The sequence below is a fragment of the Amblyraja radiata genome, chromosome 18, assembly GCF_010909765.2.
Source record: "Amblyraja radiata isolate CabotCenter1 chromosome 18, sAmbRad1.1.pri, whole genome shotgun sequence".
NCBI lineage: Eukaryota > Metazoa > Chordata > Chondrichthyes > Rajiformes > Rajidae > Amblyraja > Amblyraja radiata.
In genome coordinates this window covers 38,003,468-38,022,326 of record NC_045973.1, presented here as the reverse complement: position 1 = coordinate 38,022,326, position 18,859 = coordinate 38,003,468, and the positions used below count along the sequence as shown (strand labels likewise).

The 18,859-nt window shown below is 43.7% G+C and overlaps 1 protein-coding gene across 1 annotated transcript in view; it reads right to left on the bottom strand.

Annotated features, from left to right (window-relative positions):
• fam120a (family with sequence similarity 120A) overlaps positions 1-18,859 on the bottom strand; it is a 149,133-nt gene that overhangs the window by 71,260 nt on the left and 59,014 nt on the right. Inside the window, 3 exon segments of the mRNA XM_033037178.1 lie at positions 4,966-5,282; positions 11,086-11,186; positions 15,781-15,883. Coding sequence (XP_032893069.1) covers positions 4,966-5,282; positions 11,086-11,186; positions 15,781-15,883 — 521 coding nt within the window.

The following is an 18,859-nucleotide window of genomic DNA, read 5'->3' as shown; positions in this document are numbered from 1 at the left end:
GATTTCTATTTGTATTATGCGGGTCAAATTGGTTAATGTACTAATTCTACTGGGACCTAGAGAACCAATTAATAGTTACTTTGGAAATTGATAAGCAGAAACAACGCTGGCCTGCATGTAAAATGATATAAGAGATATATATCATTGTCTCTTGAGAAGAGTCTATCAGTTTCAACATGGGTGGTCACTGAAATTGACAGTTGTTTTATTGACACTTGTGCAATGATCATTAAACAATGCCACATAGACTCTTTAATATTTTTTATCTTGCAGTAACAAAGAGACGTAGCTATTTAAAAAAATCTTTATTTTTGATAATTATGTGGGAGAAATAACATTATTGCGAGTCTGAACCTCTCTAGCCCATAATCCCAGAATTGCCTGAAAAAAGTGTTGCACCTGTGAAAAGCATTGGTGTGCTAAAGGACCTGTTCGTACAGTGCACTGTTCTATGCTCTATGGCATCAAAATAGTTATTGATATATTTTGGATCACATAGCAAAATATGATCACAAATTAAAACAGATTTTTATGGAATTTACTGCCAACCTTTTATACCAAGTTCAATTATGCAAAAAAGAAACAAGCTTCATTTTTTGACATGCTACAGAGCACTGGACAGGGCTGCTTCATGTAGATGCCGAGGCTATGGCAGCGCCGGGCCTATGGGTGAGCCCGCGCCAGCAGCGCCTTGAACAGGGCTGCTTCATGTTCAAGCCAAATCTCTGGCAGCGCCGGCCTATGGGAGAGCCCGCGCCAGCAGCGCCTTGGACAGGGCTGCTTAATGTTGATGCCGAGTCTATGGCAGCGCCGGCCTATGGGAGAGGCCGCGCCCGCAGCGCCTTGTAACAGGGCTGCGTAATATATGGCAGCAACACCCGTAGAAGGGCTGAATAATGTCTCCCTCATGGAGGAGGTGAGCTTACCGGGGCAGTTTTGTTCTGACCCTGAAGTTGGAGGTATTGCAGAGCAGCATACCCCAAGGCATGGAAGCCGCCGGGTCAGTATTAGTCTGACGCCGAGTCTATGCCAGCGTCGGCCTATTGGAGAGGCTGCGCCAGCAGCGCCTTGTAACAGGGTTGCTTAATGTCTCCATCTTGGAGGAGAGCATGCCGGGTCAGTGTAAATCTGACGCCGAGTCTGATGGTATAGCCGTGGAGCATACCCCAAGGGATGAAGGGCACGTGTCAGAGGTACCATTCCTGGCAGCAAGGTTTGCCATCCCAACACAATGCATTGAACAGGGGGACATTAGAGCCAGCCGCCGAATCTTCTATTCAGGTAAGACCTATTCAACAGGCAAAACCTGGAGGATGAAGCACAAGCCTTTGGACCAATCAAGGCCAACGATGAGCAAAGCTTCATAGCTTCGGTGACAACGCATCCCACGTCATCGGCAGTAAGCGGTTCACTGAAGCTGGTGGCAGCATGAAAGCTGGCCAGACGTTCCACGCACTCTACCAGTTCTATTCTACAACTAAGGGACCTCTTACAAGTTGGTAAGATTTACACTTGGTTGTACAATACACAAATGATGAAGAAATTGTCTTCTACTTAGAGGCATCTAACCATGTAAAACTGGACAATACTAGCATTCCAAGCAGGTTGGAATTGGGCCAGAATTGTGTTTTGAGGCAGGGTCAGTGTTTTGGCCAGGATTGCATTCGAGACAGGCTCGGAAATATGGGCAGAGTTGGCTTTCGAGGCAGGCTCAGAATTATGGCCAGAATTGTCTTTCGAGACAGGCTCAGAATTATGGCCAGTTGTCTTTTAAGACAGGTCAAAATTATCAAATAGGCTCAGTATTATGGCCAGGATTGTCTTGCAAGACAGAGATATTTGGAGGAGGCAATTGCTATGATGAGGCAATAATAACAGTATGACAATAAAGCATTCAATGCGGACTACTCAGTTCAAAAACACTTGTTATGTCTTGTATGGGTGATATTTTCAACGCTGTATTTTGCTAAAATCCACTGTTTCAGTCTCAAACTATATTTGAGAAATTGGGCTCCTCTATCCAGTAGAAAATTATATTTTACCAAATAGACTTGTTGGTCATTGGGATTTACCTTTAGCTATTTATTGGCCTGTGACTCCGCCATGGGCAACAGATTGGAATTAATAGAAACCTGTAACAGCCTTGTTGTTATAAAGCAGCCTTCTATTCATTAAGACCAATTGGCAATATAATAGCTGTGATTCAGCTGTGCAAGTGGGAGAACTGACATCATGCTATATGGCAAACTCTAAAGTGCCATGTAGGTCATTGTTAACACACCTATGCTATTACCAGCTGAAGCTACCAAAGTCACAATGATGGACAAACAGTATTCAGCATTGCTCCAGTAGTTTGGTCAGTAAATATTTCAGTTATATTGCAAAATGATGCTAATGGCCCTAACGTGGGAAATTGTGAATGTCATCTCTAGTTTGGAGGTGGAGGAGTTTTGCATGAGTTACCAATTCTTCAGTTATTGGTATCAACTATCTATAGACCCTACGGGCATTCTATGGGTTAAAGAGTGATTGAGCGAATATGCATAATCTGCATGCTCAACTTCAGGTTGATACACTATGATGGTGGCATATGTTAGTCACATGGGTGCAATCAAGTAAAAGTATCCTGTAATAGTTTACCTAATCTCATTTGCCACTGGAGTATCATCAAGTACAGATCAATGACAACACAGAATAGGTGTTGGGTCACAGTATTTATGAAATTCTGGTTCAATGGAACACTGAATATCGATATGTTGTTTTCATGCTTATTTACAGGTTCTAAAAATATGTGGCATAACAGTGGCGAAAGATACATTCTCGCTACAAGGAGGAGGAATGGTCTTTTATGTCTTCCTCCATTTTGCCTCATCAGTCGGGTCTTCAAATAAAGTCATCAAGATCCCGCTTTAGGTTTTCCTACTGTCTGATTGGCCTATGCAGCTTTGATTCCCGATTTGTCGGGAATAATAATACAACCTTATACGGTTATTCTAAACGTAAACCTTGCTGGTTCAGCCTGTGGCTCGGGAAATCAGCCGTTGCATGATAAAATCAATTTATGTTCTGCAGATTCTGAATAGACTGCCCCTACGGCTGGGGTTGCCACACCTATCCTTGTACGTGTTCACTTCAGAGTGCTGGGATAGCACCAAAAAAGCAGTCCATTTCTTCTTCAGGAGATGGGAAGCGTTTGTTTAATACTCATGTTACATTTAAAACGGTACAGATTACTGACGTCTTGGAGATCATTTTAAATGGTCTTTTGACAATAATTGAGTTATAGGGCCATTAACTGTGCCAACGGGCCTTCCCATCATATTTGCTGCAGCAAACGAGACCCACTCCGTCAGGTTCACCCCGGATATCGAGTTTGTAAAGGATATCTTTAACACAAGTTCTCTCAGGACAAGTACAATGCAGTATGGGATGTTGACATTGTGTGAACACTATTTCACCAGGGGGCTCCAGCTACATCCATAGCTTTGGCCGGATCTCATAAGGTAGTTATCCTCCTGGCGCTGGTTTAGCGCAACAGGTTTAGTCGCTACATAATTGCGACGGGACAGGATGATTACATCTGTAAATAATATATGTAATATTTTATGTTTATAATTTAATTAAGCAGAGTAGAAGGGGTGTCAGGTCTCAAAATAGTTCAAGGCATACCCAGGGACCTTTGGTTATGTGAGGGCACACATATACAACAATACGTCAAGGTCACCAAGAGCCTTCGAGGCTCTGATCTAGCAATGCTTGTTAGTTACAAAAAACTTTATAAGAACGTATCTGTTCAGACCATTTCCAGGTGATAAAACGGAGTTGATTTATGCAGGAGTAGATACTGATTTCCAGATCTCACTCCACCAGGGCTGCTACAGCATCAGCAGCAAGGGTTATTTACGTTCCGCTGGACCACATCCTAACGGCTGCAGCATGGTCAAACAAACGAAATTCCAAATATTTTATAATAACCCATTGCCAGACCAGGGGTATTTGTCAACTCTATTTTACGTTCTAGTTATAGCTTCCATCCGGATGAGAGGTGTGACAATTATTATTACTTCATTTAACAGCATCAGCATGTTTTAAATCTATGTCATGATTGTATGCATTATGAATGGTTCCCTCATTTGTCAATTAAGCAGTTGTGGTTGTGTAGACTCGTTTCTCACGGCATGAAATCACAGAGCTTTGAAATCTTCACGAAGTCACTCACGTGACTCCGAAGTAAAATAGTAAGATTAAACGAGAACTTACCAGTTTGAAGTTTGATCTTTATTTTATGAGGAGTTACGATGAGGGATTACGTGCCCTCCGCTCCCAACCCTCATAAAGGTCATCTGGTAGTTCTAGTCTTCTCTAATCTTACTATGTTACTTCAATTACTGTTATCTGTGATTTCACACCGCTGCTTTGAAGATGACGCGCATGCGGACGACCGGGGTCTTCTTCACGTAATCCCTCATCGTAACTCCTCATAAAATAAAGATCAAACTTCAAACTGGTAAGTTCTCGTTTAATCTTACTATTTTATTACGGCTTTCCAACCTAAGTCCATGTGATTCAATTGGGGAATATTGCACCTTGGTCATGTATCTCAGGACTATTCTTCACTGCGCCATCCATCGAACAAAACACAAAGGTTATTTCAATTGTGTAGGAAGGAACTGCAGATGCAAGCTTAAACCGAAGATAGACACAAAAAGCTGGAGTAACTCAGCAGGCCAAACAGCATCTCCGGGGAAAAGGAATAGATGACGTTTCGGGTTGAGACCCTTCTTCAGAATCAATTGATCCATTTAAATTAGTGACAAATAGTTTATTTAATAATATTTAATAACTTGATTAGCTTTTATAATCGCATGATTTGTCACAATTCTTTTTAAACTACCCTAGCTTTAGTGCGATGTGTCTTAGACATTCAACATTAGACTAACACCAACAAAGGAGTAAAAGACTCACTTGACAGCACCTCTATTCTCCTCATTATCAGATAAAGATGACGTTGAAGGAGCAGGGAAAAATGGGCCTTCGAGGACACAATGATTTGGACTCACAGCTGAAACTGTGGAAATATTTGGTGAGGAACGCTCATACAAAGGCGTATGCTTCCCTTCATGTGGAATGTTGCTGTAACTATTGTTGGATTCCAGGGCGAGGCTTGGGTCTGACAGAGCAGGTTGGTAAGTTCCTAACGATGATGGCTGATCTTTGTTAGGTGAATACAAGTCAGAGTGTCTCTGTCCTGAAGAGGCCACTTGGCTAACTAGTCGTTGGTTCTGTAACAATTAAAATTAAAAACAATTATGTTAGTGTAGAAATGGTACCAGTCTTTTGAATCTCAGATAAATGACATAACAGACCATTTAAAAGCAACCTTGTGAATTTACAACTGTAAAGTGAGATACAGGTTCACATATACCCAGCAATCCTTCCAGGTGAGACTGGGGTTCACATGCACATCTACTGTATTCAGTGGCCTTGATATGGCCGCCTTTACATCGGTGACCATTTCGCTGAACACTTGCCAAGGCCTGCTAGATCTCCGTATGCCAAGGCCTGCTACATCTCCGTATGCCAAGGCCTGCTAGATCTCCGTATGACAAGGCCTGCCTGCTAGATCTCCCAATTGCTAACCACTAACTCCCCTTCCCACTCCCTATAATGACCTTTCCGTCCGGGACCTCCACCATTGCCAGGGAGTAGCCACACACAAACTGGAGGAAGAGCACATTATATTCTGCTTGGGTAGCTTACAACCTAACAATATGACCATTAAATTCAATGGCCTCAAACCCATTTTTGCCCTTCCCCCAGCAGTAACAGGATCGGTCCGAGTCAGCATGGATCTATGAAGGGGAAATCATGCTTGACTAATCTTCTGGAATTTTTTGAGGATGTAACTAGGAAAATGGACAAGGGAGAGCCAGTGGATGTAGTATACCTAGACTTTCAGAAATCATTTGATAAGGACCCACATAGGAGATTAATGGTCAAAATTAGAGCACATGGTATTGCTGGTAGGGTGCTGACATGGATAGAAAATTGGTTGGCAGACAGGAAACAAAGAGTGGGGATTAACGGGTCCCTTTCAGAATGGCAGGCAGTGACTAGTGGGGTACCGCAAGGCGTTGGTGAGGCGAGGTTATCCACTTTGGTGGCAAAAACAGGAAGGCAGATTATTATCTGAATGGTGTCAAGTTGGGAAAAGGGGTAGTACAACGAGATCTGGGGGTCCTTGTTCATCAGTCACTGAACATAAGCATGCAGGTACAGCAGGCAGTGAAGAAAGCTAATGGCATGTTGGCCATAACAAGAGGTGTTGAGTATAAGAGCAAAGAGGTTCTTGTGCAGTTGTACAGAGCCATAGTGAGACCACACCTTAAGTATTGTGTGCAGTTTTGGTCTCCAAATTTGAGGAAGGACATTCTTGCTATTGAGGGAGTGCAGCGTAGGTTTACAAGATTAATTCCCGGGATGGCGGGACTGTCATATGTTGATAGAATGGAGCGGCTGGGCTTGTATACTCTGGAATTTAGAAGGATGAGAGGATATCTTATTGAAACATATAAGATTATTAAGGGTTTGGACACGCCAGAGGCAGTAAACATTTTCCCGGTTGGGGGAATCCAGAACCAGGGGGCAGTTAAGAATAAGGGGTAAGAACGGAGATGAGGAAATACTTTTAACCAACCTGATCTCCCGGTGGCTCAGCACTTCAACTCCGCCTCCCATTCCGAATCCGACCTTTCTGTCCTGGGCCTCCTCCATGGCCAGAGTGAGCACCACCGGAAATTGGTGGAGCAGCACCTCATATTGGGCAGTTTGCACCCTAGTGGCATAAACATTGACTTCCCCAATTTCCGGTAGCCCTAGCTGTCTCCTCCCCCTTCTCAGCTCTCCCTCAGCCCTCGGGCTCTTCCTCTGCCTTTCTCCTTTCTTCTCCCCGCCGCTACCCCCCCCACCCCACTTCAGTCTGAAGAAGGGTTTCGGCCCGAAAGGTTGACTATTTCCTTCGCTCCATAGATGCTGCTGCACCCGCTGAGTTTCTCCAGCACTTTTGTCTACCTTTGTTCTATTCCTCCTCTCTTTCAGCTTTCACCTCTTCTACCCTCTACAATTAGGCTGAAGTAGGGTGCCGACCCAAAACATCACCTATCCATGTTCTGCAGAAATGCTACCTGACCTGCTGAGTTACTCCAGCACTTTGTGTCTTTTCCTGTTGATGTTGATGCTATTTAAAGGCATTACATAACATTCAATGTTGTTTCCTTCTTTTTCATTTAAGACTTTGAAATTTAACCAAAACCATGTTCCAAAAAGATGTTTCCAATGTGAACAGCATAATGAAAAATAAATGTATTTCTTATTACATAATAAGCAGAAACAGCTGTGAGAGAATCACATTAATTTAAATGCAATAAAGGATCAAAGCTCAAATAACAAACATTATTTAGGGAAGATAGGACGTAAAGTGCATACTTTTTTACGTAGAAGTTAAATAAAATTGGCCATTTGTTCAATTTCCATAATTGAATAAAATGATGGCTCTAAGAAGCCTAAGGGCCTATACTAATAGTGTGGTTTGTAGAACATTTATTTTAGTCTATACTCTTCTAAAATCTTTTTATTCCTTTTTTAAATTTAATTTTTTTAATTTTCCAACTGACAGCTTTTTTTAATATATAAGGGGATAACACATTATTTTGAATGTGACAAATGAACACTTTTCCCAATGTAAAGTATTATTAAAATGTTTAAGAATACCCAGTCAGGAACATGTTTAGTTTCATTTCCATGCTAATTTTTAGTGCAATTCATTTTTAAAGCTGCTAGCAAAATGGCAATCAATATACATTTATGTAGAACATTTTAGTTCAGAATCATTATTGTGAGAATTTTGACCGATTAGAAGTTCTAACAAACAGTCTGCCCAGTACTGGAAGCAAGAACGGAAGCGAAGGACTTTTAAAAGGGTGACAGTAAAACATGGTATAGTCTGTGTTTTGTAAATGTTCCTTTATGTAGTGAAGTAAAGATGGCAACTCGGGCAGTGGGATGCTCCTCCTCCAGAATCATGGAAGTCAGGGAGACTCCCAATGTCCCTGGGGCTGCAGCTGATTATAGACCACATTAGAGAATGGAGCAACAGCTGGATGACCTCACAATCATTTGGGGGACAGTGGATGTCATAGGTAGGAGTTACAGTGATGTGGTCATGCATAGAACATATAACAGTACAGCACAGGAACGGCCCATCATTTTAGTGCAAAGCATGATGCCCAGCTGAAACTGATCTCATCTGCCTGTACATGATACATTTCCCTCTATTCCCCATACTTCCATGTGCCTCTAAAAGCTACTTGAACTCCACTATTGTATCTGCCTTCATCACCATCGCTGGCAATGCGTTCTGAGCCCCACCACTCTCACTTATTCCGCGTTCTGAGCCCACACATCTCACTTATTGCTATGCCCTCTAGTGTTGGACACTTCCACCCTGGGATAAAGGTTCTGACTGTCAGCCCTATCTTTGCATCTCATACTTTTATATACTTCTATCAGTCTCCCCTCAACTTCCACCATTCCAAAAATTCACTCACCACATTTATGTCTATGTCATTTATATATATCACAAACAGCAGAGGTCCCAGCACAGCTCCCTGCAGAACTCCACTGGTCACAGATGTTCAGCCAGAATATCCACCACTTCCACCACTACCCTCCGTCTTCTATGAATAAGCCTGTTCTGAATCCAGATGACCAAGTCATTGTGAATCCCATACATCTTAATCTTCTGGATCAGCCTACCATGAGGGACCTTATCAAAAGCCTTACTAAAATCCCTGTATACAACATCCACCACACAACCTTCAGCAATCTCCTTTGTCACCTCCTCAAAAAACTCAATCAAGTTAGTGACACATGACCTGCCATGTTCAAAGCCGTGCTGGCTATCCCTAATTAGCCCATTTCTTCCAAATGGGAGTAAATCCGATCTCAAAGAATCCTCTCCAATAGTTCCCCTACCACTGACATGAGGCTCACTAGCCAATTGTTTCCTAGATTGTCTTTACTTGCTTTGTTAAACAAGGGGACAACATTGACCAATCCCCCAGGACCTTGCTCATGGCTCGAAAAGAAACAAAGGTCCTTTTCATGGCACCTGCAAACTCCTGTCTTGCCTCCCTCCATAACCTGGATAGACAATAGCAGGCCATGGGAATTTATCCACCTTAACGTTTTTTTAAAACCTCAGCACCTCCTCCTTCTCGATCTCAAATTGCTTTGGCATATTTGCATTCTCTACAGATCTCCTGTCCTACAAGTTCTTTTCCTCGGTGAATAAGGATGCAAAGTACTTGTTTAGTACCTTGCCTACGTGCTGATTCCAAGCATAGATTCCCTCCTTTAACTTTGGGCAGTCCTACCCTCTCTGTGATCACTCACTTGGAATTTACCTTGATCCGACTCGCTAATGTTTTTTCATTTAGCTCCCCCCCCCCCCCTCCCCTCCCTACTCGCCCGCTTGAGTTCTTTACTACTCACTTTATATTCCTCATAAGACCCATATGATGCACATTAAACCTGATATATGCTACCATTTTCTTCCTGACCAAATTTACAATTTCCTTGGTCCATCCTCGACCCGAAACATCACCCATTCCTTCTCTCCAGAGATGCTGCCTGTCCCGCTGAGTTACTCGAGCTTTTTGTGTCTATCTTCAGTTTAAACCAGCATCTGCAGTTCCTTCCTAAAACTCGCAGTTGTGATCACTATCCCCAAATTCTTCCACTAGTCACATGGCCAAGCGCATTTCCCAATACTAGTCCCTCCTTGAGTCAGACAATCCACATACCCCCCACTGGCACGTGGCACCGGTAGTAATCCAGAGATTATCACCCTTGGGGTCTTGCATTTGAACCTTTTGCCAAACTCCCTATATTCACTCGGCAGTACCTCATCACCTTTTCTACCTATGCCATTTGAGCAGGTTGGAAATAAATGGGTAACCACCAGAAAAGGGAGTAGGCAAGAGTGCATGTGGCCATTCCCCACAACAATATTTTGTTGGAGGAATGCCTGGCCTGGCTCTGAGTCACTGCAGGGAAGGGCAAAGTCAGGCAGAGTGATAGTGCAGGAGATCCTTAGTTAGGCGGACAGACAGGAAATTCTGTGGCAGCAAACAAGACTCGAGGATGGTGTTGCCTTCCTCCTGCAAGCGTCCAAGATGTCTCAAAGCAACTGCAGGATATTGTCAAGGGGGCGGGCGAACAGCTAGAAGTCATTGTGCACGTTGGCACATATGACACTGGTTGGAAGTGTGGCAGAGGAAATGGTGCAAGTGGCTGGGATTCTGGACAATTGGCATCTCTTCAGAGGGCAGAGGTGACTTGTACAAGAAGGATGGACTGTACCTGAACTGGAGGGGAATTAATATCCTTGTGGACAAGGTTGCTAGTGTTATTGAAGAAACCAGATTGGCAGGTGGACGGTATCCAATCCAGGAGTGAGACAGGTAAGAGGCTGGAAGTCGGTATGGAAGGCAATGATAGCAAGTTCTGTAGGTCGGAGCATGGCAGGGAGCGAGGAAGGACTGTTGGATTCACGTGGATTTATTCGGACTGAGGCCTGATCGGTAAGGCAGATGAAGGGTGTGGGTGGGTACGTGCCACTGGACCTTATAGTTGTTATAGAAACCTGGAGGGAAGCTTCCTTTAGCAATAAATTAAACACAATAGTGAAGATGGTTGTGAAAGATTGCAGCAAGATCTGGATCGATTGGCCAGGTGGGCTGACCAATGATTGATGGAATTTAATACAGAAGTGTGAGGTGTTGCATTTTGGGATGTCTAACAAGGGCAGGGCCTACATAGTGAATGTAGGCCTCTGGGGATTGTTGCTGAGCAGAGGGATCTAGGATAAAATAAATATCGGTGGGATCCATCCACGAGCCAGTAAACAACAATGTTGTGAATGATTTGCCAACATGGCTTTCATGAAGGATTTGATGCATTATACATCTGAATACAATAAATGATAATTCAGAATTAATATCATCATTTGTTAATCAAACTCACCATAGCCTTTGCCTGAAGATGGGCTTGTGGAATGTTAAACATCTGTGGAGGTGGATAGTGTGGTATTACACCAGGCATTCCAAACTGATTCAGTCTCATTCCTTAAAGTAGTAGAAAAATATTGAAACGTAGAAATCTCAGAGACAAGGTTAATATATGAACAACAATTTTTGGGATATATTTTTTCTTTGTTATCAATGTACTTAGTGAAAGTGCACTAATTGAATGTGGCTGCTGAAGGCAATTCAATCAAAGCACTTAAACAAAGGCTGCCCTGAAATGTGATTGATTTCAGTAGCACATAGTGGAAAATGGATTTCCGCCCTGATATTTGAGTCATTCCAAAAATGTGGAATTTCCATACATAGGCCAATGCAAAAATCCCAAAGCAGTTTATTTATCACAAACAGCCCCACTGTATAACTGATTTTTTTAAAATGTGGCTGTTTGAATGAGATCCAAGTGACTGTTCAGTCACTTGGATCTAGTGATTCTTGAAAGATAACAACTAATGCCTCCACAATCTCCAAGCCACCTCTTTCAAAACCCTGGGGCGAGTCAAGGTGACTTATCCACCTTCAGATCTTTCAGCTTCCCAAGTACCTTCTCCTGAGCAATAGTTAATGAACTTCCACCCGCTGACTCTCTTGAATTCTGGTGCATTGCTGGTGTCTTCCACTGTGAAGACCGATGCAAAAAATGTAATTAATTCCTCTGCCATTTCTTTATTTCCCATTAGCAATTCTCCTGCATAATTTTCCAGCTTTCCAACGTCCACTCTTGCCTCTTTCATACCCTTTATATATCTGAAGAGACTGTTGTTATCCTCTTTTTTTGTTATTGGATAGCTTACTTTGGCATTTCATCTTTTTTCCCCATATTACGTTTTTAGTTACCTTCTGTTATTTTTTAAAAGGCTTCCCAAACGTCCATGTTCCCGCTAAACTTTGCAATGTTATATGCCTTCTCTTTTAGTTGTATGCTGTCTTTCACTTCCTTTGTCAGCCACGGTCGCCTCATTCTCTTGCTAGAATCTTTCTTCCTCTTCAGAATGAAAAGATCCTGCATCTTCCGAATTGTTCCCAGAAATTCCTGCCATTACTGCTCCAGTCATTCCTGCTAGGGTCTCTTTCCAATCAATCCTGGATATTAAAATCCTCTTATGACCACCGTAACATTACCTTTCTTACATGCCTTTATGATTTATATTTCCTGATGTAACTTGCAACCTACTTCCTGGCTAGTTTGGAGGCCTATAAATAACTCCCATCAGGGTATTTATATCCGTGCAGTTTCTCAACTCTACCCACAAGGATTCTACATCTTCTGATCCCATGCCACCCCTTGCTAAGGACTGACTTCCATCCCCCATCAGGAGGGTCTTAAAACCCTCCGTTTCTTCCTCGACCGCAGAACCAACCAATCCCCATCTACTAATACTCTCCTCCACCTAGCGGAGCTGGTCCTTACCCTCAACAACCTTTCCTTTGATTCCTCCCATTTCCTCCAAATCCAAGGCGTAGCTATGGGCACGCGCATAGGCCCCAGCTATGCCTGACTGTTTGACAATCCTTGTTCGAGTCGTACCGTGGCCTTATCCCCAAAGTCTACCTCCGCTACATTGACGACTGCATTGGTGCTACCTCCTGCACCCATGCAGAACTCAGTGACTTCATCCATTTCACCACTAACTTCCATCCGGCACTCAAATTCACCTGGCTCATTTCCGACATCTCCTTACCGTTTCTAGACCTCACCATCACCATCGCAGGTAACAGAGTACTGACCGACATCTACTACAAACCCACTGACTCCCATGGCTATCTGGACTACACTTCTTCCCACCCTGGTTCCTGTAAAGACTCTATCCCCTGCTCTTAATTCCTCTGTCTACACCTCATCTGCACCCAGGATGAGGTGTTCCAAACCAGGCATCGGAGATGTCCTCATTCTTTAGGGAATGGGGAATCCCCTCTTCGACCATAGATGAGGCTCTCACCAGGGTCTCCTCTATATCCCGTAGCTCCGCTCTCACTCCCCATCCCCCTACTCGTAACAAGGACAGAGTCCCCCTTGTCCTCACCTTTCACCCTATCAGCCGTCACATACAACATATAATCCTCCGACATTTTTGCCACCTCCAATGGGATCCCACCACTGGCCACATCTTCCCATCTCCTCCCCTCTCTGCTTTCCGCAGAGACCGTTCCCTCCGTTAACTCCCTGGTCCATTCGTCCCTTCCCACCCAAACCACCCCCTCCCCTGGTACTTTCCCTTGCAACCGCAGGAAATGCTACACTTGTCACTTTACCTCCCCCCTTGACTCCATCCAAGGACACAAGCAGTCTTTCCAGGTGAGGCAGAGGTTCACCTGCACCTCCTCCATCCTCATCTATTGCATCCGCTGTTCCAGGTGTCAACTGCTCTACATCGGTGAGACCAAGCGCAGGCTTGGCGATCGCTTCGCCCAACACCTCCGCTCAGTTCGCATTAACCAACCTGATCTCCCAGTGGCTCAGCACTTCAACTCCCCCTCCCATTCCGAATCCGACCTTTCTGTCCTGGGCCTCCTCATATTTCGCTTGGGTAGTTTACACCCCAGCGGTATGAACATTGGCTTCTCCAATTTCTGGTAGTCCTTGCTTTCTCCCTCCTTCCCCTCCCCTTCCCAGCTTCCCCCACCGCCTACTGTCTCCGCCTCTTCCTTTGTTTCCCCCCCCCCTCCTTCCATCCCCACCCCCACATCAGTCTGAAGAAGTGTCTCGGCCCGAAATGTCACCTATTCCTTCACTCCATAGATGCTGCCTCACCCGCTGAGTTTCTCCAGCTTTTTTGTCTACCTTCCATTCCTTACCAGAACAGCTACCTCACCCCCTCGGCCCACCTGTCTATCTGGTGTCAAAATACAAAAATGCAGTCTACCCTCGTTCTTAGGGACCTCTTTATAATGGATCAGTTATAGTGTCGGAGCGTCCACACAGTAATCAGACATCACTGTCTCTGTAAGAGCACAGGCTGCTAGTTACACTATGGGAGGCCTTGAAAATTGACAAGCAATTGCTTCGATCAACACTTGTGCAATGATACTATATTAAATAATGTAATAAAATCTTTCGTACTTTCAGTTTGCAGTAAAAAAAGACATTTTTAGATATTAACAAGAACTTTGTATTTGAAAACAACCAATTTCATGAAGCGAATCCCTTACTCGGTTATAGCGGACAATCGGCAATAACAGACACCATTCCAACACCCATGATCCGTTAAAATGAGGGTTATCTGTACTTTAAAATATAAAAAGGTTACGTTCATGTTCTACATTTATAACAAGTGAGAACCTCAGTGGATTGAAAGGCGTGGGAAAGGAACACAGGGGGACTGGGTTATTCAGTTTCAAAGAAAGATAGGTTTAAGGATGCAGTGTGGAAATGGGCCCTTCGGCCCATCAAGGCCATGCCAACCAATGATTATACGCACACTACTTCTGTCCTACACACAAGGGACAATTTACAGAAGCGAATTAACTTACAAGCCTGCGTGTTTTTGGGATGTGGGAAGAAACCCAGAGAAAACCCACGGTGGTCACAGGGAGAACATGCAAAATTAAAAAAATCAGAACTCTGCTCTACAGCAAACCAATGCCAGTCATTTCGCAGAGTGATGGGTAACTGGAGTTAGGAGAAAAGTGGCAAATTTGAATTTACAGAAAAAGAAGACAGGCTTACCAGAAGCATACTGAAATATTTAAACTGAGATTTTTTTTTTTAAATTAGGCTACGTGCAGCAAAGGAGCTGAGGAACAAACACAATTGATGTTACAGATAAATAGATGGTCATAGTAAAACACTTAGAATCAAATATGACACCAAGGTTGTAAATAGTTTGCTGAAAACAGTTGCATACTCATTTGTCAATTGGTACTGAACAATTAGGCATTGATTAGCAAACTTAAGAATAATTAAGATGCAAATCTATTTGATCTTTAATCAAACTACCAATATCTACCAATCCTGCTTTTTTTTCTAAAAGGTATGAAAGCACAAAGAATATGAACATTTCCAGCAAAGGAAGCTATTTCTGAATAATGTTTAGATGGAAAGCATAAAAGGGTCAGTTTAGCTATGAAATGAAAAGAAAGTGGTCAGAATCAAAAAGAGAATGAAGTTTGTATTGTTTTTCAAATGGTTCAGGGCTCCGCTAGAACACCCAGGCAGCAAGAGATGATTTTCAACATTTAAATGCCCAAAATATTGTTAGTCTAATTTAGGATGGGCCAAATAAAATTTCATCTGAAAGAAATAAAATCAGAAAGAAATTTGCACAAGTGGAATCACTCTAGATTTTCACTGTACTAAAATGGCGTAGGTACAGACGGCTCATCTGATATTGGGAATTTAGTGGGCTCTTCAACAAGATGGTGAATAAATCAGAAATGTTTTGCGCACAGTTTGAGTGTCACACTGCACTTCTGCTTATGTGTGGCAGATAGTGTGCATGATCCCTAATATGTGTGGAATAGGCCATTATGGATCATGGGGGACACAGCAGATAAATGTAAAAGCTGGCTATGCAACTACAATTGCATTCACAATTAGCTTTGATAATGCAGCACAAAATAAATTTACAACTCTCAATAATTACATTGTAAACTGTTGCATGTAACAGAATTATTTCACACTGCATCCCGTATATACCTGGGAAAGGTGTTGGACCATGGTGAAATAATGAAGGCTTGCTTGCAATGGAATAATATTCAACCGCCCTCTTGAATTGTTCAATTTTATCTTCCGTCCTGGACTGAAAACAAACCAAACAAGTCAACAAAACCCACACATATCCCATACATGTTTCTGGGTAAATAAGTCCCAATGTAAGCATCTAAAATTAAAATAAATTCCTTAAAAAACTCAATGAGCTGAAGCCAGTCACTTGGTGAGTAAACTTAAATAAACCTTCATATTATACAAAGTAAAAATAGCCGATTGATGCACAGAACAGCTTTTGTGGCAGACAACATGATAAAATGGCTTTCCATTGATAGATCTCTTCATCAAACTACAATTTAAACTTCTTACCATCGTGCCCTTCCATTCCATATCAGCAGAGTGGTGAATCTCTGGGATTCACTGCCACAGAAGGTAGTTGAGGCCAGTTCATTGGCTATATTTAAGAGGGAGTTAGATGTGGCCCTTGTGGCTAAAGGGATCAGGGGGTATGGAGAGAAGGCAGGTACAGGATACTGAGTTGGATGATCAGCCATGATCATATTGAATGGCGGTGCCGGCTCGAAGGGCCGAATGGCCTACTCCTGCACCTATTTTCTATGTTTCTATGTTCTAAATCCCATATTATTTCCTTACTAATTATTAAAAATCATTATTTAAGCTAAATGGTTACAAAGTACCAAATAAAAATGTAATGAAGGAGATGAGGAGGAATTTCTTTATTCAGTGGGTGGTGGATCTGTGGAATTCTATGCCACAGGTTGAGTGAGTGGGCAGATGCGTGGCAGATGCAATATAATATAGATAAATGTGAGGTTATCTACTTTGGCGGCAAAAACAAGGGGGCAGATTATTATCTCAATGGGGTTAGGTTAGGTAAGAGGGAGGTACAGCGAGACCTGGGTGTCCTTGTACACCGGTCACTGAAAGTTGGCGTGCAGGTACAGCAGGCAGTGAAGAAAGCTAATGGAATGTTGACCTTCATAACAAGAGGATTTAAGTATAGGAGTAGAGAGGTTCTTCTGCAGTTGTATAGTGCTCTAGTGCAACCACATCTGGAGTATTGTTTACAGTTTTGGTCTCCTAATTTGAGGAAGGACATCCTTGTGAATGAGGCAGTGCAATGTAGGTTCACAAGATTTATCCTTGGGATGGCGGGACTGTCATATGAGGAAAGATTAAAAAGACTGGGCTTGTATTCACTGGAGTTTAGAAGGATGAGGGGATATCTTATAGAAACATATAAAATTATAAAAGGACTGGACAAGCTAGATGCAGGAAAAATGTTCCCAATGTCGGGCGAGTCCAGAACCAGGGGCCACAGTCTTAGAATAAATAATAATAATAATAATAAATTTTATTTATGGGCGCCTTTCAAGAGTCTCAAGGACACCTTACAAAAATTGAGCATGTAGAGGAAAAACATGTAAGGGGAATGAAATAAATAGTAGAGACATGACTAGTACACAAAGTAAAGACAGAATTCAATACAAAACACAGTATGAGGCAATTAATGCACAGATGAAAAGGGACGGGGACGTGGGGCTAAGGATAGGCAGAGGTGAAGAGATGGGTCTTGAGGCGGGACTGGAAGATGGTGAGGGACACGGAATTGCGGATCAGTTGGGGGAGGGAGTTCCAGAGCCTGGGAGCTGCCCTGGAGAATGCTCTGTCCCCAAAACTGCGGAGGTTGGACTTGTGGATGGAGAGGAGACCGGCTGATGTGGATCTGAGGGACCGTGAGGGTTGGTAGGGGGAGAGGAGGTCAGTGAGATATGGGGGGGCCAGATGGTGGAGGGCTTTGTAGGTGAGGACCAGGATTTTGTAGGTGATCCGGTGGGAGATGGGAAGCCAGTGAAGTTTTTTGAGGACTGGAGTGATGTGATGCCAGGATTTGGTGTGGGTGATGAGTCGGGCGGCTGCGTTCTGGACCAGTTGGAGTCGGTTGATGTAGGTGGAGCTGATGCCAAGGAGAAGTGAGTTGCAATAGTCCAGTCGGGAGGAGATGAAGGCATGGATGAGTCTTTCAGCAGCAGGCGGTGTGAGAGAGGGTCTGAGTTTGGCGATGTTGCGGAGATGAAAGAAGGAGGTTTTAATGACATGGCGGATGTGAGGCTCAAGGGAGAGGGTGGAATCAAAGATCACGCCAAGGTTGCGGGCCTGGGGAGATGGGGAGACAGTGGTGCCGTCGATGGTGAGAGTGGGGTTATTGATTTTGCTGAGTGTGGCTTTGGAGCCTATGAGGAGGAATTCTGTCTTATCGCTGTTGAGTTTGAGGAAATTATGTTGCATCCAGGTTTTTATATCTGACAAACAGGAGTTGATATGGGAGAGGGGGGGGTTGTGGGGGGATTTGGTGCCAAGGTAAATCTGGGTGTCATCAGCGTAACAGTGGAAGTCCAGATTGAAGTGGCGGAGTATCTGACCAAGGGGGAGGATGTAGATGATGAAGAGGAGGGGGCCGAGTACGGAGCCTTGGGGAACGCCTTGAGTGACTGCGGCTGTAGCAGAGGTGTGGTTGTGGAGAGAGATGAAGTGGGATCTGTTGGAAAGGTAGGAACGGAGCCAGCTGAGTGCAGAGCCTTCAATGCCGAGGTCTTTGAGTCTGGTGAGCAGGATGTTATGGTTCACTGTATCGAAGGCTGCGCTCAGGTCGAGGAGGATGAGGATGTTGAGGGAACCAGTGTCAGCAGAGGTGAGGAGGTCGTTGAGGACTTTGAGGAGAGCAGTTTATGTGCTATGGAGGGGGCGAAAGCCAGATTGGAGGGGTTCAAGTAGGTTATACGCAAGGAGGTGGGAATGAAGTTGCGACGCAATGATACGCTCCAGGGTTTTTGAAAGAAAGGGGAGGTTTGAGATTGGGCGGTAGTTAATGAGAGAGGAGGGATCAAGACCAGGTTTCTTTAAGATTGGTGTAACGGCAGCAGTTTTGAAAGCGGAGGGGACAATTCCTTGGGACAATGAGGTGTTGAAGAGATTAGTGAGGTAGGGGCAGAGAACGGGGAGGCAGGACTTCAACAGGGGAGTGGGGAGAGGGTCGAGGGAGCAG